General features: G+C 42.7%; 3 protein-coding genes across 3 annotated transcripts; 1 reads left to right on the top strand and 2 right to left on the bottom strand.

The window, feature by feature from the left end:
* The first annotated feature begins 39 nt into the window (after window positions 1–39).
* LOC306791869 (uncharacterized protein) lies at window positions 40–8,242 on the top strand. The gene is made up of 5 exons (XM_079288777.1): window positions 40–232; window positions 737–1,099; window positions 3,206–3,316; window positions 7,333–7,406; window positions 7,734–8,242. The coding sequence occupies exons 1-5, from the start codon at window positions 199–201 to the stop codon at window positions 7,929–7,931; spliced, it is 780 nt and encodes a 259-aa protein (XP_079144903.1). The 5' UTR covers window positions 40–198; the 3' UTR covers window positions 7,932–8,242.
* Window positions 8,243–8,370: 128 nt separating this feature from the next.
* Window positions 8,371–16,111, bottom strand: LOC306791767 (uncharacterized protein). The gene is made up of 8 exons (XM_079288640.1): window positions 15,998–16,111; window positions 14,802–15,056; window positions 12,566–12,829; window positions 12,252–12,320; window positions 12,023–12,067; window positions 9,503–9,616; window positions 8,705–8,761; window positions 8,371–8,624 (listed from the first exon to the last, which is right to left on the bottom strand). The coding sequence occupies exons 1-8, from the start codon at window positions 16,068–16,070 to the stop codon at window positions 8,437–8,439; spliced, it is 1,065 nt and encodes a 354-aa protein (XP_079144766.1). The 5' UTR covers window positions 16,071–16,111; the 3' UTR covers window positions 8,371–8,436.
* Window positions 16,112–20,894: 4,783 nt separating this feature from the next.
* Window positions 20,895–27,020, bottom strand: LOC306791223 (uncharacterized protein; the record flags this gene model as incomplete). The annotated part of the gene is made up of 10 exons (XM_079287851.1): window positions 20,895–21,119; window positions 21,270–21,338; window positions 21,423–21,491; window positions 21,589–21,642; window positions 21,908–21,973; window positions 23,057–23,167; window positions 23,567–23,701; window positions 24,871–25,104; window positions 25,735–25,884; window positions 26,921–27,020. 10 exons carry the CDS (start codon window positions 27,018–27,020, stop codon window positions 21,037–21,039), a joined length of 1,071 nt encoding a protein of 356 aa, XP_079143977.1. The 3' UTR covers window positions 20,895–21,036.
* Between the last annotated feature and the right edge of the window lie 746 nt (window positions 27,021–27,766).

Here is a 27,766-nt window from a genome sequence, read left to right as displayed (position 1 = left end):
ATTCACTGACTGACTGAGACGTGTTTGTTTCGTGGAAAATCTTCATCCTTCCGTTTTCTGCACACATTCAGATGTTGGTGGTCTCAACTAGTCCTGCTGCTCAATAAAGTCCCGCTCACTTCCTCCCGCTGAAGTCACTGTCCTCTCTCTAATGAACCGACCAGTGGACCAAAGCGGAGCATCTTATTCCACTGAGTGATGGCCGGGGTCACACGGATCCTCACTTTCATTTGTAAGTTGTTGATTGTTCATGTTTGGTGGCTGAGGGACGTTTGAGATGAGAGGAGGATTCATTTGGAAGTTATTGTTGTTGTTGCTTCATATTATTTCTGGTTGTTTATTTTGTGCACGCTCATGATACTCAGCTGATGAATCAGGTGGTTGTGGTGAAGTCACACCTTCTCAACATGAAACTCAAAACTAAAGTGAAAGAGCTGTGCAGGTCCGAGCATGACCTCTGGGGTTCATGCAGACGAAACAGACCATCTTCTCTCTGATGGTCTCTTTACTGATGGAGGTCTGATAGAGGATCAGGACTAAACGGGGACTGGATCAGAACCAGTTAACAGTTCTTTACTGTCACTTTACTGCTTTACTGTAATTGCATGTTGTTGCATTGAGATCGCCGTTCATTGAAACTAAGAGGCACAAACCAGACCAACGGGACACTTTGTATATATTGTTCACTGTAAATATAAATGTCTGACGTCTCCCCTCACCTGTCCGCCCTCCTCAGGTGTTGCAGGATGTCACCTGTCCTCAGCCTCACCCGTCCTCCGCTCGGCCCTGGTGGTCCCGGCGGGGGGGAACGTCTCGCTCACCTGCAACCTGACCTGCAGCTCGGAGGTCACCTGGTACCTTCTGCGCGCGGATCGGCTGCTGCCCCTGCTGACGGTTGCACCGACTAAGCTGAAAGGTGTTACGATCAACTTCCACACGGCGGACGACCGTCGCTTCAACAACAGGGGCGACCCGGAGGGAGGCCCGCTTCACCTGGAGATCCAGAAGGTGGAGGAGAAGGACGCCGGGCTGTACTTCTGCACCGGCCGCCGTGAAGGAGCTGTTTGTGTCAACAGAGGAATTCATCTGGCTGTTGATGGTAAGAAGGACTTCGATTTAAATGCTGTTGATGTGTGTTTTAGTTGTCGGGTGTAGTCACTGAGGTGAAGATAGCAGAACAAATACTTCACAAGGTTCCTTCCAGATAAAACATTGTGCTTGAAAACAGCAGAAAGAGTCTTTAACGTTGTATTCTTCTATAACAAATGTATTTTTAAGCCAAATACAGATTATTCAGGATCAATGGGAGCGGGAAAGAACCTTGGATACTTTCAAGAGCTGATATTTTACTTTGTATTTCAAGATTCAACTGTTGTGGGGACATAAACTATAAACTATAAACGGGTTGACATGACGTCTCAGCCCAAAAGCCTCTCGGCAGAATAATGTGACCAAACATGGGGAACATGAACGTGTGAACCAAATGTCACAACAATGCATCCGATAGTTGTCGACATATTTGATCATTAGTCAAAAAACGTCAACCTCGTGGTGGCGTTGAGAGGAAAAGTTCGAGGATCCAGAAGGATTCATCCTCTGGGGATCACGAAAAGACTGAACCAAATATCATGGCAACCCATCTCGTAGTCATCGAGCTGTTGGTTTGGAGCTTGTCGTCGAGCTTGTCGTCCATTTTTCAGTTTTTCCTGATCAACAGAAAGAGATGTTTTTTAAAGAGAGTGTGCAGGATTGGGTGCCATCTAGTGGTGACGCTGCAGACTGCAGCCGATGGAATAGCTCTCTGCTCTGTCCTCCCGTTCCAAGACTGTGGTAACCTGAGTCTCACAAGAGTGCCAGAGAACTACGGTGGCCTTGAGGCAGCATTAAAAACCTGAAAGTCTCTTTTTAAAACCACTGTTTGGTTTGTCCGTTCTGTTCTACTGTAGAAACATGGCAGTGCAACACGGCGGACTCCGCCTCCTGCTCCATACGTAGAGCCCTTTAAATAAAGCCATAGTTATGATATCAGTTAGAATCAAACATACCTGCTCTGAAAAAACAGGGAACAAGATCTTGAACCTATTGAATGATTTTCCTCCTAAATTTTCCTTTTAAATGTTAAAAAGTCTCCATTGTATCCGTGATATATTGAATATATTGTGGAGCAGCTGGAGTCAACTCTTCACTGGAACTAATGAATCATTTCTGCACCAAAACATCGAGAATTGAAAATGAAATTAAACAGGAAAACCTTCTACACATTTCCCCAGAACGTAGTTGGTATCTTTGGAAGAACCTCCACTATGATCTGAAATACTTCAACATAAGATCTGTAAAGATGGACGCAGTTAAAATGAACCATTATGACAAAATCATCCCTTTTGTGTTCACTTCAAAAAAACACAAAGAAACTCTTTAACTCATTAATTCACAGAAAAACTGATGATAGACTTGAAAAAGTAACAAGTTGAAGAGTGATGAAAGGCGGCTGCGGCTCTCGGCTGAATTGCAGGTTATGAGCACATTTCTGTGGAAAGCAGACGTTTCAGTGGTGAAGATATTTCTTCTGATTGCAACCACGACCGGTGGTGAAGGGTTTGCAGGAAACGTGTTCTTTGTTTAGTCGGCAGTGGTTAGCTTGGTGTTGCCGTTGCCTTATGAGCGGGCAGCACTCTCCTCGTGCACTCTCCTCATGCACTCTCCTCATGCACTCTCTGCATGTTCAGTTTGGGCAGCCGTGACTTTCACTCTGCTTTTGTATTTCGACATGTTTCACACAGTGTGGAAGGTTTCAGCTGCATGAAAACAGCCTTTAGCGTCATGCTAAATGTTTCGTTTGGTGTTTCTCAAAATTAAATTCAGATTTTATATTTCCCTGTGGTTCACAAGCAAATGACTAGAAAAGTGTGCAGATCTCCGCGAGGTGTGTCAGCAACAACCACGGCTGTAATGTGTGACTGAATGGATTCAACCTCTGGAAGCTACCGGGCTGAGGTGTTGTAAAACACACTTCAGCAGCGATGCAGGCAACACACAACTAAACTCAGCAAGCTGTCTGCCTTTTTTTCAAGCTGGAGCTCTTCTACCAAACCGTAGTCGACACAAACGGTGCAGAACGATTGAGAACTGGAGTTCTAACGGAGCCGAGCAACAGAACTCTGTCGGTTCTCCTTCATCTGCTCCGGTGGTTTGTTCTTGTTTCCAGGAGTCGACGGGGAGTCGTCCAGGCAGCCATGTTGGAGTCTGGGGATCTGTGTTCTTCCTGCTCTGCTCGTCCTCTGCCTCGTCTTCATCGTTGGACTCTGCCTGTGCTCAGGTGTGTGTGTGTGTGTGTGTGTGTGTGTGCGTGTGTGCGTGTGTGTGTGCGTGTGTGTGTGTGCGTCTGTCTATCTCTGTGAGGACATTGATAGAGAGGACATGTCTGGAAAGGGACAGTGTCCCCACCCAGTGGTGGAAAGTACTCACTACATGGACCCAAGACCAATTTTGAGGTACTTGTAGTTAACTTGAATATATATATAAAACAATATATATTTACTTATATTATAGTGTTTACTCTATTACATTCATGTGAGATCTTGTTCCCAGTTACTTTAATTGTTATATACATGTACAATATATACATCGCAGTATATAAAGTAGTTACATTTAACCAGCTGCAACATTAAAGTGGTACTTTCAGTACTTTTACTTTTGCTACTTTGTACATTTAGATGTGAAGAGATCCTGCAAAAATAAACTGTGAAGATAACAACAAAGTGTATATTTCATAGTTTTAGTGTGTATAGTTTAGAATTGTTATGCATACTTTTAAAAGTATCTCATGACATCATGATGTATCACCTTGTTAAAAACTAGAATATTACATCAAAAGTACCCTCACACCAGGATCTTTGCACGTTATTTTATTACATTTAAAGTCGAACCATCAGACATACAAGTAAGAAGTGCGTTCTTCAAAGTAGGGAATTGTAGTCACATTGGATGTTTGGACTACAAAACGGAAAATGAAGGATACAGTATGAGAGAAACAAACACGGTCATTGAAATGAAACTCAACTAAAATAAACTTGCAATGATGCCACGAAAAACATCAGACGAGTGCCGTCACACTTCACAGCAACATCAGCAAACATCTGTGCAGCTTCACAGCAACATCAGCAAACATCTGTGCAGCTTCACAGCAACATCAGCAAACATCTGTGCAGCTTCACAGCAACATCAGCAAACATCTGTGCAGCTTCACAGCCGATGATCAACTCACTTAAATTATTACTTCAAATGATCTTCACATTAAAACTAATTAAATGTCACTACTTTGTCAAAAGTCTGCTCGTCATGCATAACTATCTGTTTCCTTAAAGAAATAAAGATCTTAGAAACTCACCACTAGATGGCAGCATAAACTCCTCCCACGGTCTCTTCTTGCATTTGAACACATCATGAAGAAACTGCTGCTGAGATTAAAGTTAAACGTTTACAGAAGAAACGGTTCTCCAGCAGCTAAGCCCACCGGCTGTAACCCGGCTGTGTGTAAATACAGTTAAATTGATTCTACAGAGCTAGTTTGAACATGAAACATGAACATAAGGCAGCTTGAGGTACACAGTCGGTGATGTAAGGTTGAATTTGAGACGAAGCATTATTCTGGATAAGAAGTAAGAAAAGACTGAGCTTGGGTTTCTCTTAATGCACCGCCCAACGAGCAGGAAGTGGGACTTGATTGACTTCTAAAGAAAATATAATTCCCTGATCACGCTGAAGAGGAGGTTCGATCAGCTTCCTCACGCCTCCTTCAGCAGGAGGCCGTACGGGCGGATGGACTCCTGCACGACGGCCCTCGTCTGGATGTCGTTGTGTCCTTTCGGGACGTAGACCAACCAGACGCCCTCCCTCTGGCAGTCCTTCCTCTTCTCCGGGTTGATGCGGTTCTGGAGGACCACTTTGTACGTCTTCCCGTCCACTTTGGACTTGAACTTCTTGCAGTACTTCTCCGCCATCGCCACGTCCGGCGTGGAGTACACCCCACTGCCCCTCGTCTCCCCGGTGACCAGGGAGGCGGCGGCGACGTCCAGGAACGTCGGCTCGTCGTCGGTGCTCCCGTCGTGGGTCAGGATGATGCCGAGGGAGCCGTCCATGTTCTGCCCGTGGTAGGAGACGGGCCAGGCGTCCTTCCCCGTCCCGAGCCAGGTGTCCCCGCCGTCGTACCGCTGCGTGACCCGCAGGGCGACCCGGTTCCACCCGCAGGGACGGACGTACCGCTCGTTGCCACGCAGGAACGTTTTGTCGCCGTCCTGGAGGAGGAGCAGAGTCAACGGGGTCAGAGGAACATGCTAACAGGCTAATGTGCTGATATGCTAATGTGCTAACAGGCTAATGTGCTAATATTATAATATGCTAATGTGGTATTATGCTAACCTCATTACTCCCTCCCTCACTCACTTCCTCCCTCACCCAATTACTTCCTACACCCCTCACCCCTCACCCGCTCCCTCATTCGCTACCTTACTCCTTCACCAACTTCCTTCCTCACACCTTTAGCCACTCCCTCCCTCACCCACTCACCTTCTTCCCTCCCTCACCCCTCACTCCCTCCCTCCCTCACCCACTCACCTTCTTCCCTCCCTCACCCCTCACTCCCTCCCTCCCTCACCCACTCACCTTCTTCCCTCCCTCACCCCTCACTCCCTCCCTCCCTCACCCACTCACCTTCTTCCCTCCCTCACCCCTCACTCCCTCCCTCCCTCACCCACTCACCTTCTTCCCTCCCTCACCCCTCACTCTCTCCCTTCCTCACCCGCTCCCTCATTCGCTACCTTACTCCTTCACCAACTTCCTTCCTCACACCTTTAGCCACTCCCTCCCTCACCCCTCACTCCCTCCCTCCCTCACCCACTCACCTTCTTCCCTCCCTCACCCCTCACTCCCTCCCTCCCTCACCCACTCACCTTCTTCCCTCCCTCACCCCTCACTCCCTCCCTCCCTCACCCACTCACCTTCTTCCCTCCCTCACCCCTCACTCCCTCCCTCCCTCACCCACTCACCTTCTTCCCTCCCTCACCCCTCACTCACTCCCTCCCTCACCCACTCACCTTCTTCCCTCCCTCACCCCTCACTCTCTCCCTTCCTCACCCGCTCCCTCATTCGCTACCTTACTCCTTCACAAACTTCCTTCCTCCCTCCTTCAGCCCCTCCCTTCCTCCTTTACTTCCTCACTCACCCACTCACCTTCTTTCACCCTCTCTCTGTTCCTCCCTCACTCCCTCGTTCACTCCTTCACCAACCTCCTTCCTCCCTCCCATCACTCACTAACTCACCCTCTCACTCATTCTCTCCCCCTCTTTCCCTCACTCACTCACTAACTCCCCCCCTTCCTCCCTACCCCCCTTCCTCCCTCGCTCACTCATTCTCTCCCCCTCACTTCCTCACTCACTCCCTCCTTCCTTCACTCCCTACCTCACTCACTCCCTCTCTCCCTCCTTCCTTAACATTCCAGCATCACATTTCACATTCTCCACCAAAATAGAAACACGTGATCACTGAAGCTGCTTCACTCGATGGTGTTATTGATCTTAAACATATGATTCATATTCTACACGTTAGTAGCAGATTAACGCGTAGTCAGCGTGCGTCAGGTGACCTCACCTTCACGTTGGTGAAGTCGTAGTCGTACTGCGGATGGAAGAAGTCCTCCGGGTTGATCCGCATCTTGGTCCCGTGGCTCTCCGCGGGCCCGGCGGCGGAGGGGCCTTCGGTCAGCGCCGCCGGCGAGCTGTACAGGTCCTGCTCGTCCAAGTCCCGCAGGGACAAAGTCCCCAAACTCGGGTACTCCAGCTCCTGGAAGCCCTGCTGCTTGTAGAACTCCTTCAGGGCCACGACGTTGACGAAGTCCTGCGGGGAGAGCTGCGAGGCTGCGCCGGTGGGCTCGACGTTACAGCCGGAGAGAGCCGACAGGGCCTCCAGACACAGCCGGGGGTCCGGCATGCTGCCGCCGGGAACTCGAGCCTTACGTTCCCTTGAAGTAGAGATAAATGTAAAGCACGCTGACGTCCTCGAGCAAAGAGCTGGACGCGTTCTTCTGTCGCTGCTTCGACACAAACAACTTTGAAACTTTCACTTTCACTTACTGACTGACTGACTCACAGCACCGGGGCCGGGCTTCTGTGTTCAACCGTTACATCAACGTTTGACTCCAAGAAGCTCAGAATTATTCATATTTATGTCAAATAACCTTTGATTGCTGGATTCAGAGTCAGTGCATTAAGCCCAGTCCTGTTGAATCCGGATTAAAACAGAAAGCAGCTGTTTGTTTAAACGCTCTCTTGTTTTCAGGTAAAGCAGCTGTTTGTTTAAACTGCTCTCTTGTTTGCTGCTGTGATGCAGACACCAGTCAGAGGGTCACAGAGGTCAGTAGAAGCACCACGTAATGAATAACACACTATGTTAATAATAACAATAATAATATCCTGCACTGATTTATTTATCATGTCATGTTTTATTCTCCTTTTTCTTTTCTCCTGTTGTGTTTCTTCCCTTATCTTCCTTCCTTATTTGTTCCCTTATATATATATCTATATATATATATATATATAGATATATATATATAAAACAAGCTGTAGCTACTGAATTCAGATTGTTCTCGAGCTACTTGATCCAAAAGGTCCTGATGTAAATGGCTGCTCTGACACTGACTGTTTCTTTGTGGAGGTTAATTCCGTTTCCTGTCTCTGCAGGAAGAGTCTTTGCACTATTCCAGTCTGAAGCACGCAGACAAGCCCCGCCCCTCCGGCCGAGGAGGGACAGGATTGGTCGAAGACGACGTGACGTACTCGGCGGTGATGAGCGCAAGAACCCAAACGCGTCACGTGACCGCATATAGAGCGGCGCCGTGTTCTCAACAGCAGACAACGACCATGAATGTAATTCATTAGATATTTTATGAAGCTATTTTATCTACAATTAAGTTTCTGCTCTTTAAACAAGTCACTAATTACTTTTTTAATTCAAGTTTCGATAAATGATCTCCATAACGCTGACGTCCTTAATATGCTGGAGGAACTCTCTCTGTTTCACAACTACGGTACTTTAAGCTATTTCATCTTTCCTTCATATTGAAACTCAATCGACTGTGTCGCTCTACTTCGCTTTCACTCGTAGAGCGACTGATCTGTTGCTTCCTGACAATCATTGACGTACAGAAGCCGCCACCGAGGAATGTTGTTGAAACGCTGTTACTGCCAGATATACGCACATAATGATGGAACATACAAATAAACGTGATGAGAAAACTCTCAAACGTCTCAGTATTTATTGAGCACTGGGAACAGTTGAGCTGAACGGATGGAGCTCTCTGTCCACGGAGGTCTGACCACGAGGAAAGGGTTCAGAGCAGATCTGCACATTCTACATGAAACAGCCGCTCACGTGACGTTCTGATCAGACGACAGGACGCAGCAGAGCTCGCTTCTGTTTGGCCGGTCTGGTGACCACAGAGGAGTAGATGACGTGGTGTCGGTCCTGGTCCGGCGGAGTCCTGCCGGGTCTCTCCCTCCAGTTCTGTCGGCCCAGAGAGGCGTAATGGATCGTCTCCTCCGGCGGAGTCGGACTCTCGTAAACCTCTCGCTCTGCTGAGACACAGGTGTGTCAGGTAAAAACACACCTGAGGATCGATGAAAGGAGCGGCACTGAAGGTGTGACGTGTTACCGGTTGGTGTGCTGGACGCGGTCCACGGCTGCAGCTCGGTGTCTTCACGCCGCTGTGCTGCAGAGAAACAAGAGAGCTGAAGCTTCTCAGAACAGTTCCGATTCTAAATGTCAAATTTAGTAAAATAGGAGGAGACATTTGAGGGCGGGGTTGAGGAAACTCCTTTAATTAAACTGATCAGGAAGATACGAGATCTAAACATCGAAGACGTGTCCTAATTTCAAAACATGAATCTATTAAATTAAACACGATTGGAGTTGAGAAACAAAGAAAGCAGAAGAAAATGAAAAGTAGACTTCAGACTTTTTGTTTTGAGCTCAGTTTGCTCTCATTTCTCCTGATCCTCCCTGAGACGTTCATCCTGAGTGGAGTCCACCTGTGGTCAAGGTGAGGTCAGGTGATTGGACATGATTTGGGAAAGCACACCTGATGACAACAAAGCTGTGAGGTGGAAGGAAGTGCCTGCAGAGTTCAGAGACAGACCCTGGTGCTGGTCTTCACCAACAAAGGTTCATTTTTAAACCAGATTAAATCATAGTTTCACTTGAACTCAAGTTGCACCAAACTTGAAAACTAGGACTGGACTAGTCAGGGTCATGAACTGGTTTGGGTCGAGGAATGTAATGGCCATGGTTGAGGTCCAGTCTGGTCAGATTCGAGGTCTGGACTTGTCAGGATTGAGGTCTGTACTGGTCAGGGTTTAGGACTGGACTGGTCTGGGTCTAGGGAAAGCTGAACTTGTAGATCCAGTGATGCTGAATTCAACCACGTAATAATGTATCTGTGTCTATCAGATACCTGCACATCTGTACTTCTTGTTCCTCCTGCACTTCAAGCTGGTCAGTAAAACAGAGACGGCTGCGAGAAGGAAGATCATCAACGTCAAGCCGACCACAGCAACCACCAGCAAGGCTGAGAGACCACAGACAAGTAAACACTCAGTAAACACCACAGACACAACATCTGGAGTAAACATTCATTAAAGACCACAGACATAACATCTGTAAGTAAACACTCATTAAAGACCACAGACACAACATCTGTAGTAAACACTCATTAAAGACCACAGACACAACATCTGTAGTAAACACTCATTAAAGACCACAGACATAACATCTGTAAGTCAACACTCATTAAAGACCACAGACACAACATCTGTAGTAAACACCCATTAAAGACCACAGACACAACATCTGTAGTAAACATTCATTAAAGACCACAGACATAACATCTGTAAGTCAACACTCATTAAAGACCACAGACACATCTGTAGTAAACACTCATTAAAGACCACAGACACAACATCTGTAAGTCAACACTCATTATAGACCACAGACACAACATCTGTAAGTCAACACTCATTATAGACCACAGACACAACATCTGTAAGTAAACACTCATTAAAGACCACAGACACAACATCTGTAGTAAACACTCATTAAAGACCACAGACAACATCTGTAAGTAAACACTCATTAAAGACCACAGACACAACATCTGTAAGTAAACACTCATTAAAGACCACAGACAACATCTGTAAGTAAACACTCATTAAAGACCACAGACACATCTGTAAGTAAACATTCATTAAAGACCACAGACATAACATCTGTAGTAAACACTCATTAAAGACCACAGACACATCTGTAGTAAACACTCATTAAAGACCACAGACACAACATCTGTAAGTCAACACTCATTAATGACCACAGACACAACATCTGTAGTAAACACTCATTAAAGACCACAGACACAACATCTGTAGTAAACACCCATTAAAGACCACAGACACAACATCTGTAGTAAACATTCATTAAAGACCACAGACACAACATCTGTAGTAAACATTCATTAAAGACCACAGACACAACATCTGTAGTAAACACTCATTAAAGACCACAGACACAACATCTGTAGTAAACACCCATTAAAGACCACAGACACAACATCTGTAGTAAACACTCATTAAAGACCACAGACACAACATCTGTAAGTAAACACTCATTAAAGACCACATACACAACATCTGTAAGTCAACACTCATTAAAGACCACAGACACAACATCTGTAAGTAAACACTCATTAAAGACCACATACACAACATCTGTAAGTCAACACTCATTAAAGACCACAGACACAACATCTGTAAGTCAACACTCATTATAGACCACAGACACAACATCTGTAAGTCAACACTCATTAAAGACCACAGACACAACATCTGTAAGTCAACACTCATTAAAGACCACATACACAACATCTGTAAGTCAACACTCATTAAAGACCACAGACACAACATCTGTAAATCAACACTCATTATAGACCACAGACACAACATCTGTAAGTCAACACTCATTAAAGACCACAGACACAACATCTGTAAGTCAACACTCATTAAAGACCACAGACACAACATCTGTAAGTCAACACTCATTAAAGACCACAGACACAACATCTGTAAGTCAACACTCATTAAAGACCACAGACACAACATCTGTAGTAAACACTCATTAAAGACCACAGACACAACATCTGTAAGTCAACACTCATTAAAGACCACAGACACAACATCTGTAAGTCAACACTCATTATAGACCACAGACACAACATCTGTAGTAAACACTCATTAAAGACCACATACACAACATCTGTAAGTCAACACTCATTAAAGACCACAGACACAACATCTGTAGTAAACACTCATTAAAGACCACATACACAACATCTGTAAGTCAACACTCATTAAAGACCACAGACACAACATCTGTAAGTAAACACTCATTAAAGACCACATACACAACATCTGTAAGTCAACACTCATTAAAGACCACAGACACAACATCTGTAAGTCAACACTCATTATAGACCACAGACACAACATCTGTAAGTCAACACTCATTAAAGACCACAGACACAACATCTGTAAGTCAACACTCATTAAAGACCACATACACAACATCTGTAAGTCAACACTCATTAAAGACCACAGACACAACATCTGTAAATCAACACTCATTATAGACCACAGACACAACATCTGTAAGTCAACACTCATTAAAGACCACAGACACAACATCTGTAAGTCAACACTCATTAAAGACCACAGACACAACATCTGTAAGTCAACACTCATTAAAGACCACAGACACAACATCTGTAAGTCAACACTCATTAAAGACCACAGACACAACATCTGTAGTAAACTCATTAAAGACCACAGACACAACATCTGTAGTAAACACTCATTAAAGACCACAGACACAACATCTGTAGTAAAGCTTCAGTGAGAGGTGAAGGTGTTCGGAGGTGCTGACTCACCGTTCTCTGGTCTCTTCTTCTCCGTCTTCTTTACGTCGACCTGATCTGATGGACAGAAACACACATCCAGACTAACGTCATTCACTATTTACAGTTTATTTCATAAATGTTTCACTGAGATTTTAGGGACAAGAATGTAGAGAAGTTCTAGATACGCAATGAAAACCATTTCTGTCATCATAATGGCCGGTATGATGTATAAATAAATCAGCACTTAGCAGCTTCCTACCTGTCACCATAACAGCAGCTGTTCCAGTTGTGCTGGTGGTTCGCTGGACGCTGGTCGGCTCTGGCTGCCCTGAATAATCCACAAACATATATTTATTTTAATATGTGTCATCACTTGGAGGAGCCAAACTGCAGTAAGAAATATGACCATAAATACTCGTCAAACAGGTCAAACATAACGATCACGCTCTAATGAAGCCGTGAATCCGCTGCAGCTGAGGTACATGAAGTGTTTACAGTATCATTAAACACACTGATCTTTTGCTTGTATTTCTTTTTCACAGCAGACTCATTATATTCCAGCTGAACGAGCACCTGTCAGGACGGTGAGTGTTCCCTGCAGCTCTCCGTTGCACAGATACTCTCCGGCGTCCTCCGGCTGCAGGTCCTGGATCTGCAGGGCGTCGTTCCCGAGGCTGAGCCGGCTCCTCTCCGGCTTCACCGTACCGTTTCTGAACCGGGTGAGGACGGCCTCCCACCGCCCTCCTTCCCTCCGGTGGGACCACTTCTTCTTGGGTTTGGAGGAGCGGCTGCAGGGGAGCAGCAGCGTCCGGCCTGCAGACACCATGAAGTCATGGCCTGAGGGGGCAGAGACGCAGAGGAATTATGGGTAATTGTCTTTGACATGGATTGTCCTCTCCAGTTTAGAGTTCTGCTGGAATGAGTCCTAAAACCTGTGCATGAGTCAGCATTTTAGCACTTCTGCCATATTGGTGGATCAAATGCAACCCAAACATGGACGCCAAATTTGGAGTGACAACCTTGTGATTATAAGCAGCTTCAGTTAGCAGCACGAAGGCCAGATGTGTGCAGCGTCAGCATCTGGAAGAAGAAACACTGTGGTGGTGTCAGAGTTCAGCCTCTGTTGGTGCCACTCTGGCTGCCGGAGTGGGGTTAGTTCCTCAAAACTCAACTCACCTTTCACTTCCCTTTTGAAGCGGTTTGATATTACTGCTCTAAATACTCAATCTTATACTCAAGCTAACACTCTAGCAGCAGTAGCACCGGTCACAAATATGTGTTTAATCAGTATTTTAGGTTTGAAAGGGTCACTAAGAAAAGCTAAACACTATTACTGTGAGTCGGGTGACGTTTGTGTCACATTCAGAACTTTAAGTATCGAACTTTCGAATCCCGTCCCTCCTCTTGTTACGTCCTCAACATCCTCTACAAAGAAAAAGAAAAGAACTGTAGCGTGTAAAACATTTCACAACATCTTTCACACGACAGCGGGTTGATCTACTTCCCTCCAGACGAACTGTGGTTTTCTGACGACGTCTATAAGAACTGTGAAACCTGTTGCACATAACTGACTCATCACGCTGCATATTCTGACACCTTTGTTTGAATCAATGTGAAATCAAACTACGTTGCACTTATGTTCACACTGTACAGCTCGACAAACATGGAGCTTTGAGGCTGAATACCACACATACTGATATTTGAAAAGCTTATAATCTATTTTACTTGAACACATGTTAAAACCAAAACAAGAGGTTTTTCTTTTGCATTAAATCTGGTTGCATTTATGCATTTCTTTAGATGTTTATTAAGAGTCCATATTAAGTTCACTGGTTCCCAACCCCATGATTTCTTGTTACTTATCAGCCAGCTGACACAAATACAAATATAATTGTTCTCTACGATAGATTAAATACTGTGCAAGTCGTCCTGGAGGAATCCCTCTGAAACTGATGATCTGAGCTCAACGCTTCCATTTAAAGTTACTACAATAAACTTTCATGTTGTGTTGGTTCTGGCGCCCCCTGTGGACTAAAGTGGTAGTGTCTCTGAGCACCAGACTAGAAAACCTCTCAGTCTACTGCAGCAGGTCTGACAGTCTGCCCCTCTCAGTCCTGGTTCTGGTTCTCCCGTGCCTCCCTTCCCTCCAGCGGGTCCAGCAATACGTCCTGGGTCTCCAGCAGAGAGGTGGACCGGTCTCTGCTGGAGGATCTGGGTCTGTCCACGGTGGGCCGGTCTCTGCTGGAGGATCTGGGTCTGTCCACGGTGGACCGGTCTCTGCTGGAGGATCTGGGTCTGTCCACGGTGGACCGGTCTCTGGAGTCTGAGCTGAAGGAGGTTCTGGTGAACCTGCATGAGTTCATCTGGTTTCACCAGAATCCGACCCGGTGGCTCCGATGACGAGCATCAAGAACAACTCTATAGAAACAGACCATCTTCTCTCTGATGGTCTCTGTACTGATGGAGGTCTGATAGAGGATCAGGACTACACTGAGACTGGTTCATAGAGGATCAGGACTACACTGAGACTGGTTCATAGAGGATCAGGACTACACTGAGACTGGTTCATAGAGGATCAGGACTACACTGAGACTGGTTCATAGAGGATCAGGACTACACTGAGACTGGTTCATAGAGGATCAGGACTACACTGAGACTGGTTCATAGAGGATCAGGACTACACTGAGACTGGTTCATAGAGGATCAGGGTTAAACTGTTTCATAATCAGTTCAAAGTTTAAAGACACCCCTAAATAAGTCCCCCCTTTGTTCCCATAATGCACCTCTCCTAGCTCCGCCTCCAGCGTACCTGTTAGCACCTGCAGCTCGGCCACCAGCTGCTGGTTGCAGCGGAACGTCCCGCCGTCAGAGTCGTCGAGCCGCTGGAGGCAGAGGCTGCCGTCGGACAGCAGGCGGTAGCGTTGGCTGTCCTCGTTGGTCTCGTAGCTGCCCTGTCGGCTCACTAGGACCTTCTGGTCCCGTTGAGTCCAGATCACTACGGAGCTGTCGGAGCCGCCACACGGCAGGCAGATGTGGTGGTCCTCCGGGACTGAAAACCGGATCACTGCTGGAGGACAGAACCTCCCTGAGACCTGAACTCGTCTGGTACGTTTAAGACATCTTCATGTTATGAGACATGATCAAACACATGACTTCATGTCCTCTGTGTTCCTCAGCTGCTGCTTTAGATGCATCACTCACATCCTGCTGATGCTTTTAGCCTTGTTTCCTGTTTTATCTCATGGAAACATGCTCCACTCATGTCAGCCTCAAATAACAAGACAGGAACACAACTGTCACACAGAATGATAGTGACTGCCAGTGGGATTGTTGTTCATGAGGAAATGAACATTAATAATGTGCACAAATGTTTTTATGAAAGAATTAAAAGTTATAATTACAATAAAACAGTTTGGGGAAAAGATGTGAGGGCTTATTTGAATAATTGTACATTTTAAATGCAGTCACAGAAAAAAGTTGCTATTGAACTTTAGTTCACATTAATGTCTTTATCGTTCAAAGACTCTTTTATGAATGTAGAAATTAAGGGTTGGAAAATTCTCTTTTTTTGGTTGTAGAGGTTTCTCCTCACTGGTTTATTGTAAATAAAGGTTCACTGTAAGGCAATAAAGTTTATACTATTTTATTTCCCCAAATTCATATCAAACGTTAAAATTCCCCCTTTTGTTTTGAACCTTACAAAAGCTATTCTTCCTTCTGTTGAGTCAGATTCACTTTTGGTGTTTTATTTCAACACTCATTTTAAGTTTAAACTAAAATATATCCGTTCTTCTGAAGTATTTAATCTGTAATATTTATTTGAGTCATATCTTTTATTCAGACGTAAGGACTCATTTCCATGAGATACGTTTTAAACACCAACACAAAAAACGACTCAATAAAACAATAATATAAAATACGTCTTTAACGAGTTGGGATTGTGCAATGTAACATGAATCGGAAGCGAATACAAACGTTGATATTGAAATGTAATCTCACTCGTACCTGTAGAGCTTCCTCTGCAGCAGCTCAGAACCGTGTGCAGGAACCAAACCCGGCAGAAGAAGAAGCTGAACATCTTCAGATGGAAAACATCAAACTGCTGCCGATCAAAGTTTGAAACTTCAGTGTGTGAGACTCTCTTCCTCTTGTTCCTCCTCTTCCTCGTTACAGTGAAGAACGTCATCTTTCTGGAAAATGGAGGTTTCTTATTCACAGGATGTCTCTGCTGCCTCCAATAATGACTTCATGTAACTGGAGAAGCAATATGTCACCTCCGACTAAGTTCTGGAGAAATCGAAATTTACAAAAATCTCCAATGGACAGTGATGCTGAATATTTTGCAACATTTTATGGATCAATGAATTACTGGAGACAACAATCAGCAGATTACTCAGTATTATAACAATAAAATGAATTCTATAATGTATAAAATACTATTAAATAGCATCCAAGTCCACGTGAAGAATGATAAAAGTCACCTTTATTATTCTTGTTCATCAGAGAACGAAGGGCTCATTGGGCTGACTTCTTTTGTGTCTCTTTGTAGTTATTTTGTGTCTCTTTGTCGTTGGTTTGTGTCTCTTTGTTGTAAATGTTTGGTCATTTTCTTTCTCCTTGTAAATGTTTTGGGCTTTTTGTTCATTTCTTTGTCTGTGGTTGTTTTGCATGTATTTGTATTCATTTTGTGTCTCTTTGTGGTCATTTTAAGTTTCTTTGTTGCTATGTGTCTTTGGTATTCGTCTTGCTGTCGTTGTTTTGCCCCTTTTAATAAGCCTCTTTGCAGTTGTTTTAAAATACATCTTCGCAGTCTTCTTGTGTCTCTTTTGAAGTTGTTTTGTTTCTCTTTGTAGTTACTTTAAGTCACTTTAGTTGCTTTGTGTCTTTGGTACTTGTTTGGCGTCTCTTTGTAGTTGTTTTGTAATCATTGTGAGTCTCTTCGTAGTTGTTTTGTAATCATTGTGAGTCTCTTTGTAGTTGTTTTGTAATCATTGAGTCTCTTTGTAGTTGTTTTGTAATCATTGTGAGTCTCTTTGTAGTTGTTTTGTATTCATTGTGAGTCTCTTTGTAGTTGTTTTGTAATCATTGTGAGTCTCTTTGTAGTTGTTTTGTAATCATTGTGAGTCTCTTTGTAGTTGTTTTGTAATCATTGAGTCTCTTCATAGTTGTTTTGTAATCATTGAGTCTCTTTGTAGTTGTTTTGTAATCATTGTGAGTCTCTTTGTAGTTGTTTTGTAATCATTGTGAGTCTCTTTGTAGTTGTTTTGTAATCATTGAGTCTCTTTGTAGTTGTTTTGTAATCATTGTGAGTCTCTTTGTAGTTGTTTTGTAATCATTGTGAGTCTCTTTGTAGTTGTTTTGTATTCATTGTGAGTCTCTTTGTAGTTGTTTTGTAATCATTGTGAGTCTCTTTGTAGTTGTTTTGTATTCATTGTGAGTCTCTTTGTAGTTGTTTTGTAATCATTGAGTCTCTTTGTAGTTGTTTTATAGTCATTGTGTCTCTTTGTAGTTGTTTTGTAATCATTGTGAGTCTCTTCGTAGTTGTTTTGTAATCATTGTGAGTCTCTTCGTAGTTGTTTTGTAATCATTGAGTCTCTTTGTAGTTGTTTTGTAATCATTGTGAGTCTCTTCGTAGTTGTTTTGTAATCATTGTGAGTCTCTTCGTAGTTGTTTTGTAATCATTGAGTCTCTTTGTAGTTGTTTTGTAATCATTGTGAGTCTCTTTGTAGTTGTTTTGTAGTCATTGTGAGTCTCTTTGTAGTTGTTTTGTAATCATTGTGAGTCTCTTTGTAGTTGTTTTGTAATCATTGTGAGTCTCTTCGTAGTTGTTTTGTAGTCATTGTGAGTCTCTTTGTAGTTGTTTTGTAATCATTGTGAGTCTCTTCGTAGTTGTTTTGTAGTCATTGTGAGTCTCTTTGTAGTTGTTTTGTAATCATTGTGAGTCTCTTTGTAGTTGTTTTGTAATCATTGTGAGTCTCTTCGTCGGCCCCTTCAGTAGTCCATTTATTATCCCCAGTGACTTTATACAGAAAGTGGAGGAAGGCATCTCAACCACATACAGAAAATAACAGAAGTACAAACTATAAAGGAAGTAAAAGATGGCTCATGTCTGCACATAAAGTTATTTTAGGTCTTTAAAGTGTTTTTCTGTGCAACTCAATCCAGATGCCATATAGTTCATTGTTAAAGCATAATTTCAGCTACTTTCCAGACATTGAAGATCTTTCTGAAACTGTCCAAACACAAGCTTTCATTATTGTCCTGCAACAAATATAACTTTATCCAGGAAGCAGTGTGACACGAACAAGTTACAGACAAAGAGAGCAGAGTCTAACTCCATCTACCTAAAATTAAATAAGGAAGAATGTATGACCACTTCAGTCAGTGGTCATACATCCTTCCTTATTTGTATGAAGTCATGAAGAGACGAGTGAGAAAGTGTGTCGTCGTTTTTCTCCTGTAAATCTTTGCTTTATAATATCAGATTCTTTTTTTTAAATTCTAATAAATATTAACCCCTTCCCTTCCTCCGGCTCTGTCTTTCAGGGGTTTTTTTACCCACAATGGCCCAAATACGCAGTCATAGGTTTTAATGGCCACAAATAAACACTTGTTGACATGATGTATTTGCTGCAGCGCTATAAGAGCTGCGGTTATTTAGTATATCCTGAAAAATTAATTAATTGGTGAAAAAAACGTGTCACAGGAAATACATAAATTAACATCGAAAGGAATGGAATTATTTACAAACAAATACGTAAATAAACAAAAAATATTTTTCTGTCTCATTTTTTTCACACTTTTTAAAAATGATTTGATTTACTTATTTCCATATTTATATATTTCTGTATGTCTTTATGATAATAAGGGATACTGTCATACATCCTGGTCCCTCTTTGAGTGTTGGTGAAGTGACACACCGTATATAATTGTCTTTTTGACATTTGGTTCTAGCTTTCAAAATAAAAAAGTACATTAGCAGATTAGAATAATACTAATCTATCATTTCTAATCTAATAATAGATGACAAAAATACTATGTAAATAATATTTACATAGTATTTTTCTTATTGGTCATCAAAATATAATACATGTCTGCCATCCTCCACCTGTCCACCAGATGCCCTTAGACCTTATTCTGGTCCCAGTCACCTGACCCTCTCTCACCTGCTCACCTGTCTCCACTTTCCCTCATCAGCCCTGCTGTACAAACACCAGCCTCTTCCCCCAGTTAGTCAACGTTGTATCTTCCTTCATGCCTTTGCTTTCGAGCCACCAGAACCAGAACTGGACAAAGTATCTGAACTTCACAGGACCATCAGTAAGCCCATATACACATTCAATGAATCACTGAACTGATTTGGGTTCAATCCTGCATTTCCTGAGTTAAATGCACATATAATAAGTCTCATGAGATGTTTTCAAAGAGAAGCATGTTTTAAGGTGTCGTCTTTCAAACTGATGTTTTTTAAATAAATACTTTCAAAAAGAACAAATATTATGCAGCAAAAAACAACCCTTTTTTTCTGGATAAAGCTTTTATGTACGGCAAAAAATACAATCACGTAGTGCGGAGCGAGTTGACATGGAGGCTTCAAACCATAGACTGTATTTAAGAAGTGGACATAACGTCTCTCATTGGTTTGTGGACAAATGTTTAGAAGCCTCCAGTTAAATGCCGTCGCCATCTTTTCTTTTTGCAACCAGTGAACAGGAAGTGACCATATCTGGACTGAGGAGGAGTGACGTAGAGACGTCATGTACGTCTCTGGTAGAGACCTGTCAATCACTGAGTAGCCCCGCCCTAAAGCATCCCCTGCTTTATGGTCTGTGTGACTCTAAATGGACCATAATGTACTAAATGAACATCATGCTGTATTGAAGAAGACTTGAAACTAGAGATTGAGACATAAACTCATGTTTACAATGTTTACTGAGGGAATAAATCAAGAGAGAAGTAGAGTCATTTTCTACAGACTTCTATACAACCAGAGGAGTCGCCCCCTGGTGGACACTAGAGAGAATGCAGCTTCAACACATGAAGCTTTGGCTTCAAGGTGCGTTCACACCGGACGCGTCGATTTTTTGACGCGCGTCGAGATTACATAAAAAGTCTCTGCACAGACGCGATGAGACTGGTCCGCCGCGTTTTTGCGTCCACCGCGCCGCAAAATCGCCAGCGCGAGTTGAAATTTTTCAACTTCTGCGACATAATGGCGTGACGCTGTGGCGCGATAGCCTATCAGCGTTGAGTTGCTCCCCCTGTCATCACTGGCTTCCTGCCGTTGTTGAATCAGGAAATAAATCCTGTAGCCGTCTGTGTTCACCCAGAGCTCTACGATACCTCATATCAATAGAGACCGGACCAAACTATGTGTATACATGTGTGTGTGTAAACCATACGGTACAAACAATGAATAGACGCTGCCGTATTTACGTCTACGTGACGTTATTGAGTGCTGGTGGAGCTGCTACGATGTTAGCATAGCCTAGCACCGATCCATCAGAGCTCCATTGAGAAGACCAGTAACCTACAAATCGGCATCATTACGTAGTTATTTCGGAGTCCCTTTTTGTCGGTTTATTGCCGTTGAATCACAGCCAAATCAGTTTATGTTGTGTTCCTACAGCTGTAGTAAACAGCGACCGGTGGCTTGCTAGACAGTGAATACAGCTCGATACAATCCACGGAGCTCCTCTGAACAATGTTATGAACCAGACATGACGGCGTTTAGTTTCCCGGGATATCTGTGACTTCCACAACACGTAGAAATAGAGGTTCTTTTTTCCATGGTTAATGGCGGACAGTTGAACGGATCCAGGTCTATAAACCACCCCCCCCTCTCTGGCGATTTTGCGGCGTTTGGTGTGAACACGACCGGCGGCGCGTTGGATGCGTTTTTGCGGCGCGTCAAAAAATCAACGCGTTTGGTGTGAACGCACCTTCACTCTTTAGATCCGGAGGTTGCCGCCTGGTCCGAACCAAGGCGGCAGCAAGACCCCGGTGTGTAAAGGCCTCTAATCTCGACTGCCAACACCGTGAACTTAAAGATGATTGTCCGGGTTGTTTCCATTTTTTTTGGGTTTCTCCAGTAAAAAATATGTGTTTTCAGGGAGCTCTGATGAACCTGTAGATTGAGAAAACAATTCAGAATTTTGTTAAATCTGTAAATGACCATCTGCATCTCATTCAGTATTTTGATAATATAGAACACATGATTCATACTTTAATGGCTCTTGGAACCACTAAACCTACAGCACCTATGTGTTCAAGTTACCTTTATCAATTCCACCAATCAATGGGTTGCCGATCAAAGAATACGTGGAATCATTAGGTAGCGATGTCTCTGTGAGAAATATGAAATACAATGAATATTTACTGTATGAAACTACAATATTTGGTCAAATGTTGATGAGAGCTCAGTCTTTACCGCTTTTCTTCTCCACTGGTGGAAGATCAGGGATGGTGGAGTACATGGGATCGTTATGGTGCGATCCATCTATTGAAACGTTTTACCAACAAACATTACTTACCAAATTAAAACACTTTAAGACACTTTAAAACACTTTGTCGGTAAAATATGTGTAATTATTTACCTTGAAAATCTGTGATGCAGTAAGAAGCGCTTGTTCCTGCCAAGCTTCCTCCGCCTGTCAAAGACATGTAAATGCAGTTTTGTGTATAAATATATAAAACAGTAGAAAATAACATTTATATCTAAACATGTCCATAAACCTTGTATGCGTTTTTTATTGTCTTTGCACATATACATACACTATAAATACACTACTTTATAATTCATTGTTGAACTTTGCCATAACAATGAGATTAATCGTGATTATTCGCAAAAAATCCATGCGATTAATCGCGATTAAATATTTGAATCGTTGCCCAGCACTAATATACATTTCTCACCATTTGTCGGCTGGAACACGACTCTATCCTGTATCTCCTCATAGACTGGGCATATTTCTGCACGTCCTGTGGAAAAAGATTGTTAACACTATATTAGTAATCCTCTGAGTAACTACTGATTATCAGCTTTAAAGCCTGATGACAAACACACAGTGGCATCGGGCCTTAATGTAGCGTGACATAAGCGTGACGTTGTGGATAACACACGAACCTTGGGAAGTACCGCAAGTAAACATGTCGCCATTACTGCTGCAGCTAGGCTGACCATATCCATAACACCAAAAAGGCACTCTGCAGTATTTAGTGAAGCTGTGAATGATTGCATAGGACTCTGGCGTGCTTCCCTCTACAATACAACTTTGTGTGATTGCTACACGATGTATGTGTAACAGAATCGGAAAAAATAGTCTTAAAAATAGTCTTAATTATTTGTATTGATTCAATACATTGTGGTGTTCAAAAACTGACCACTGTGCTGAGTGCCACAAAGCATAACAGTTGTGGACTTAAAATGTACAAATTAAATCACCGGTCACATAAATAATAAACAGATAAATGAATGTTTGAAAAGCATAAAGAAAACCAAACAAATTTGGTTGACATTTAAAGGCTCAAAAAGTAAAGAGTTTCTAAAGTGATTCAGTCTCTTGGGGACTTGTGTGCATTGTCTTTTTTTTTCATCAGACTCATTTGTCCATCGGCAGTATCAAGTGGTAGAAAGAGGGATGCAGAATGTCTGTCCTTGAACGCACCAGTTTGAATGTTATCTGTTCAACTGATGGTTGCTGTAAAACAAATAATGAATGTTGAAGTGGAAGAGGTATTCAGATCCTTTTCTGAAGTCAGGGTAGCAATACCACAGTACAACAAATGTAAGTCCTGTGTGACCCTACACCCGAGCTTTGTGCCACATGTGGACAGACGCGTGCTGGAGACATATTTCAGGGCCACAGAATCCAAAATGGAGGAATTGTATGCATAATTTATCATTATTACTTAAACTATCTCTGCACTATTATAGCTATCGGTGCTTATTATAATTGTATATTATGTATTTATTGTCCATTCATTTGCTCAACTTTTTACAAATGAATTCATTCATTATTATTCATTTTGATTTGATGTTTATACAGGTGAAGTTTGATTCACCTCGTCTTTCAATCCTGCGTCTCCAAGCAAAGTAGACGACGATGATGATGAGGAGGAGGAGGAGGACGGCGACGATTCCAAACACTAAACCAAGAAGTGGTGAGTCCTCCGCTGGAAGACAAGGTAAGAATTAATAACTTGCATATCATTTAGAAACACAGCTGAGTGTAACTCAAAGAGAGTGTTATTATATTATTTATTTATGTTATTATTGTATAGTCCTACTTGTGTTTGACCCCATTGTTAATGTTGTAGCTGTTGTTCCTGTTGTTGTTGTTGTTGTTTCTGTCTGTATATACAATATTTTTTATTTATATTTAGTTATTGTGGATTTTTGTACTTTTTTACTTCATTGATATTCCCCACTGCGGGACTGATAAAGGATTATCTTATTTTATATTGTCCTCTGTGTGGGGCAGAGGAGTACAAACTGTCTATATTTTACCAGCTCTCTCAGATTGATCACCTTTTCTTTCATTTAATTTCATGTTAAGATGTGTTTCATCTCACTGTTCTCGTTCTTTCTGTCTTCCGTGCTGTGTCTTTCTTTCTTTGTCGTAGTCGTGTCTTCATGAGTCAGGGGTGTAGTTGATGCTGGACTTGCTGCTGTTGTTTTAGGCGTGGCGGTTGAGGTTGTGGTTTGGCCTTCAGCGTGAGAGAGAGGACATAAATACACAGCACGAAAAAGCTCTTGAGTTAGTCATCACACTCATTGTGAGCGGGGTAAAGGCTGTGGTTTTGTACTTTAACGGGTGTCATTTAGCGACACAACTTTCTCAGAACTTAAACCATTTGAATGCAGAGGATGTTTGCTTGATTAAAATACAAGAAGGAACTGTACCATTACACCTCTTGGTTGAGGTTATTTTTGTGTGTTATCTGTTTAAAGGAATAGAGAATGTCACTATGAATAATTCGCTAAAGTCTGCAGCTGGTTAGCTTAGCTTAGCTTAGCTTAATGACTGAAAACAGGGGGAAACAGCTAGTCTGTTCCAAAGGGAACAGAATCCACCAACTGGCACCTCTAAAGCTCACTGATTGACGTCTTAGATCTGTTAAATCTGTTTTGTTTAGTTTGACTGAACTTTTTTGGGGGGTTTTCACGTTAACCTTTTTTTTCCGCGCCAAACCACATTCTGCAAAGACCTGCCTCCTATTCGGCCTCTGATTGGCTCAAACCCTGATGTTATATAACTATAGAAACATAGATAACATGTTCGCAGCTTCGGACATGAATGGCTGTCTAGCTAGCTACTTAGCTAGTTAGCTTGTCCTTCTCCACAGTGGTGGTTAGTGAGGCGGAGGGACTGTTAGACCTGCTGTTTGGCTGATTTCCTGTCACCACTGTAGCATTAAAGCATGGTGGAATGAACAAGCTAGCTAGCTAGCCAGGTGGATTGCTACGTCCACCGTGCTTCAATGCTACACTGGTTATGGAAAATAAGCAAACTGAGTGTTTGGATGAAGCACTAAGTTGTTACAGTTTACTCATTGACTGGCTCGCCACGCTTCATAACATTACTACTCCACAGCTTGTTTTAGTCGTTGCTGCAAAACCTCACCACTACCACGGCTGCAATGGCAACGTAAAGAACACATAAAAATGTTGATTTGAATGGGAATGTCTGGTCTACTTATATTTCTATTTGTATGGAAAAGTTAGTCTGGAGCTCTGTCTTGTTTGTTTACACATCAAAAAGTTGAAGATGACAAGCTGTGCTGTCTGTGGGAGTTAAGGGATGAACAAGCCTCGAAGAAGTCTGCTTTACTTCCGCACATATTTCTTTGTTCCTCTCTGACTACTTGTGTCTCACCTTCGGTCACAATCAGATACGCAGCAGGTTTTCCATCACAGCAGTAAAGTCCAGAGTGTTTCAGCCTCACATACGTTATAGTCAACGTCGGGTCGACAGATGAAACATAAAATCCTTTCTGGTGTTTTATTTCATCAATGTTTCTGTTGCTCCATTTTTTAATATCTGATCCTTCATCAGGAGGACACGTCAGAGTGACTCCTGTCCCCTCTGTAGCATGATGTATAGTTGTTCCTGTACACACACAAAACATTCATGTTTTATAATGCACCATCATAAACTCATCACATGTATTCATGATAAGAAATATCACGTTTTAGGAGTAATTCCGTTTGACATGTTCTTCATGTACATGAGATTTTAGAGGACTTGTTTCTTTTACAGTGTATACAGTATATAGTTCCTTTATTTAAACATGATTAAATAAATGATCTTTGTAAGAACTCATAATTTCCTCTCACTAATTAGCATTCCCTTCAGTAACTTTTAAGACCTTCAAAGAAAAGAACTGAATTTCTGTCTTTCGTAACTTCTTTCCTTCGTGAGAAGCTCAGTTTGAATATGTGATAGTTTGCAGTTTTATAAATAATACTGTAGTAATGACCTTTATTTTTAGTAAAGCGTGTTGAAATCTCTTAAGAATAAAAATAAAAATGACTATTTTGCAACAAATACCCAGAAATGCAGAAGTACACCTAAAAGCTTCTCAGCTACAGTACCGAGAAGTAAATATGAATGTAGTCACAGTTAAAGGTATAAAAACTAGAAATGTACAATTACATTAATGTAATAAAGTTTAAGGAACATAACTCATTTAGCTCAGGGACGCTAAAGCAGCAAGAGACCTCATGAGTGAGATGTTACCTGGTGGGATCACCGTCAGCTCCACAGCTTCACTGTTACAGAAGTATCTTCCAGAGTCTGAGACGACAACATTGAGAATGTGCAGAGACTTATCTGACAATAAACTGTATCGTTTCTTTGGGTCATGAATGTGTTTTATTTCCTTGTCACCTACAGATGTCAGAATGTCAACTTTACTTCCATTCCTCTCGCTGCTCCACGTCACGTTGCCCACAGGGTGAGGACAACGGAGAGAGACTAATGTCTTTACCTCGACTATTTCATGGATCATTTCTGCAAAACAAACAAAATTTACAATAAACCAACACTCTCAGAATTTCAATGTTGTTAATTTAATATTGTAAAGAACTCAGGAGACCAAGTCAACGATAATTAAAGTACTTCAGTGCTTTAGTTGTCGAAACCTAAATACGTACTTTTGTCTCCTAAACATACAAGTAGTTTATTTTTAAAGACGGCGTCATGAGTGTAAACTGCCACGCTGTCCCAGCCTCGATGTTAACCCTCGATGTACTGAACTCTGGTGAGATGGTTGAGGTCAGACATCGACCCGGAGGTTCAGGTGAGGATCGGTCGTCAGGTTTTCACAGATCGAGGTTCACCATCTAGAAACGATCCCGTCGCCTCCAGACTGAGTCTGAGTTCTCTGGAGCGTCGTAGTTTGAAGCAAAGGGCCGCTGACCAAGCGCACGTATTTGACGAGTTGGGAGTGAAACGTGTTCCCTTGAGAGGAGTGTAGCTTTAATGGAGGTCACAGCCACGCGTGTCTGAACTTCTTCTAAAATAGTTTTATTTTGTACCCAAAGTTGAACTTTAACTCTGACCTCTGAGCACGAGTCAAGTGGCATTTAGACCGACAGGAAGTTCAAATTCAACTGCAAGGAACGAATGATAATTATACTTCATGTCTCCCACAGTTCCATCTTTACACCACGATCATAACAAATCATCACACGACTATCTGAGCGGATGAGGATCTGAGTTGATAAAATGTTTCATTGAAAGCTTGTCGCTGATTGATGGAGAACACACTTCCTGAAGTGCTTTCATGGAACACGTAACTCAGACGATCATCGGCTGTTGAGTCTCTCGCTAACACTTGGTTGGAGTTGAACTACAAACATCACACAGTCTCATGAAACAATTCAAACAACAATATTAAACGGATCATCTGAAGAGTGCTTACCTGCGGAGGCGTTCCAGCCCAGCACTAAGGCTAGCAGGCAGCTGCAGACGTTCATCCTCCTCTTCACACAGACGGACTGATCAGTGACCACAGTTTCCATCTCAAGTGAGAACAGGAACTCGGCTGTCTGGGCGTAAATGTTTACTTCCGCTTACAGAAGACAAACCACAATGTCAAATCATATTCATGTGTCAATGAATACTTGTGTTTCCTCTTATTTCAATGCAATATAATAATAATAATAATACATTTTATTTATATAGCGCTTTTCATGACACTCAAAGACACTTTACATTAAAATCATCATATAAAAACAATACACTAAAAACAGAGTACACAATAATAGTCACACATTAAAAGCAGTTTTGAACAGGTGAGTTTTGATTTGTGATTTGAATGTGGAAAGGTCAGTGCAGTCTCGGATGTTTTTGGGGAGAGAGTTCCAGAGGGAGGGTGCAGCTATGGAGAAGGCTCTGTCGCCCCATGTCCGGTGCTTGGTCCTGAGTGGAAGAGACAGGAGGCATCAGAGGAGCGGAGCCGACGGGATGGAGTGTGGTGGTGAAGCAGGTCGGTGAGGTAGGAGGGGGCCTGATTGTGGAGGGCTTTGTGAGTGAGGAGAAGGATTTTGTATTCCATCCGTTGTGGGACGGGGAGCCAGTGGAGGTTCTGGAGAACAGGGGTGATGTGGTCACGGGAGCGGGTGTGGGTGAGCAGGCGAGCAGCAGAGTTCTGGATGTACTGGAGTTTATTTAGGATTTTGGATGATGTGCCGTAAAGAATACTGTTGCAATAGTCAATTCTGGAGGTGATGAAGGCGTGGATCAGAGTTTCAGCAGCAGATGAGGA

Source organism: Melanostigma gelatinosum, assembly GCF_949748355.1.
Source record: "Melanostigma gelatinosum genome assembly, chromosome: 17".
Classification (NCBI taxonomy): Eukaryota; Metazoa; Chordata; class Actinopteri; order Perciformes; family Zoarcidae; genus Melanostigma; species Melanostigma gelatinosum.
This window is presented reverse-complemented; position numbering and strand designations above follow the sequence as displayed.

Coding starts and splice junctions, on each gene's coding strand:
- LOC306791767 (XM_079288640.1), bottom strand. CDS start 16,070: ATGTTCAGCTTCTTCTTCTGCCGGGTTTGGTTCCTGCACACGGTTCTG. Junction 9,617..12,022: donor GAAGAAGAGACCAGAGAACG/GTGAGTCAGCAC, acceptor GTGGTCTCTCAG/CCTTGCTGGTGGTTGCTGTG. Junction 8,762..9,502: donor CAAGAAGTACAGATGTGCAG/GTATCTGATAGA, acceptor GTTTCTCTGCAG/CACAGCGGCGTGAAGACACC.
- LOC306791869 (XM_079288777.1), top strand. CDS start 199: ATGGCCGGGGTCACACGGATCCTCACTTTCATTT. Junction 3,317..7,332: donor TGGACTCTGCCTGTGCTCAG/GTGTGTGTGTGT, acceptor TCTTGTTTTCAG/GTAAAGCAGCTGTTTGTTTA. Junction 7,407..7,733: donor CCAGTCAGAGGGTCACAGAG/GTCAGTAGAAGC, acceptor CTGTCTCTGCAG/GAAGAGTCTTTGCACTATTC.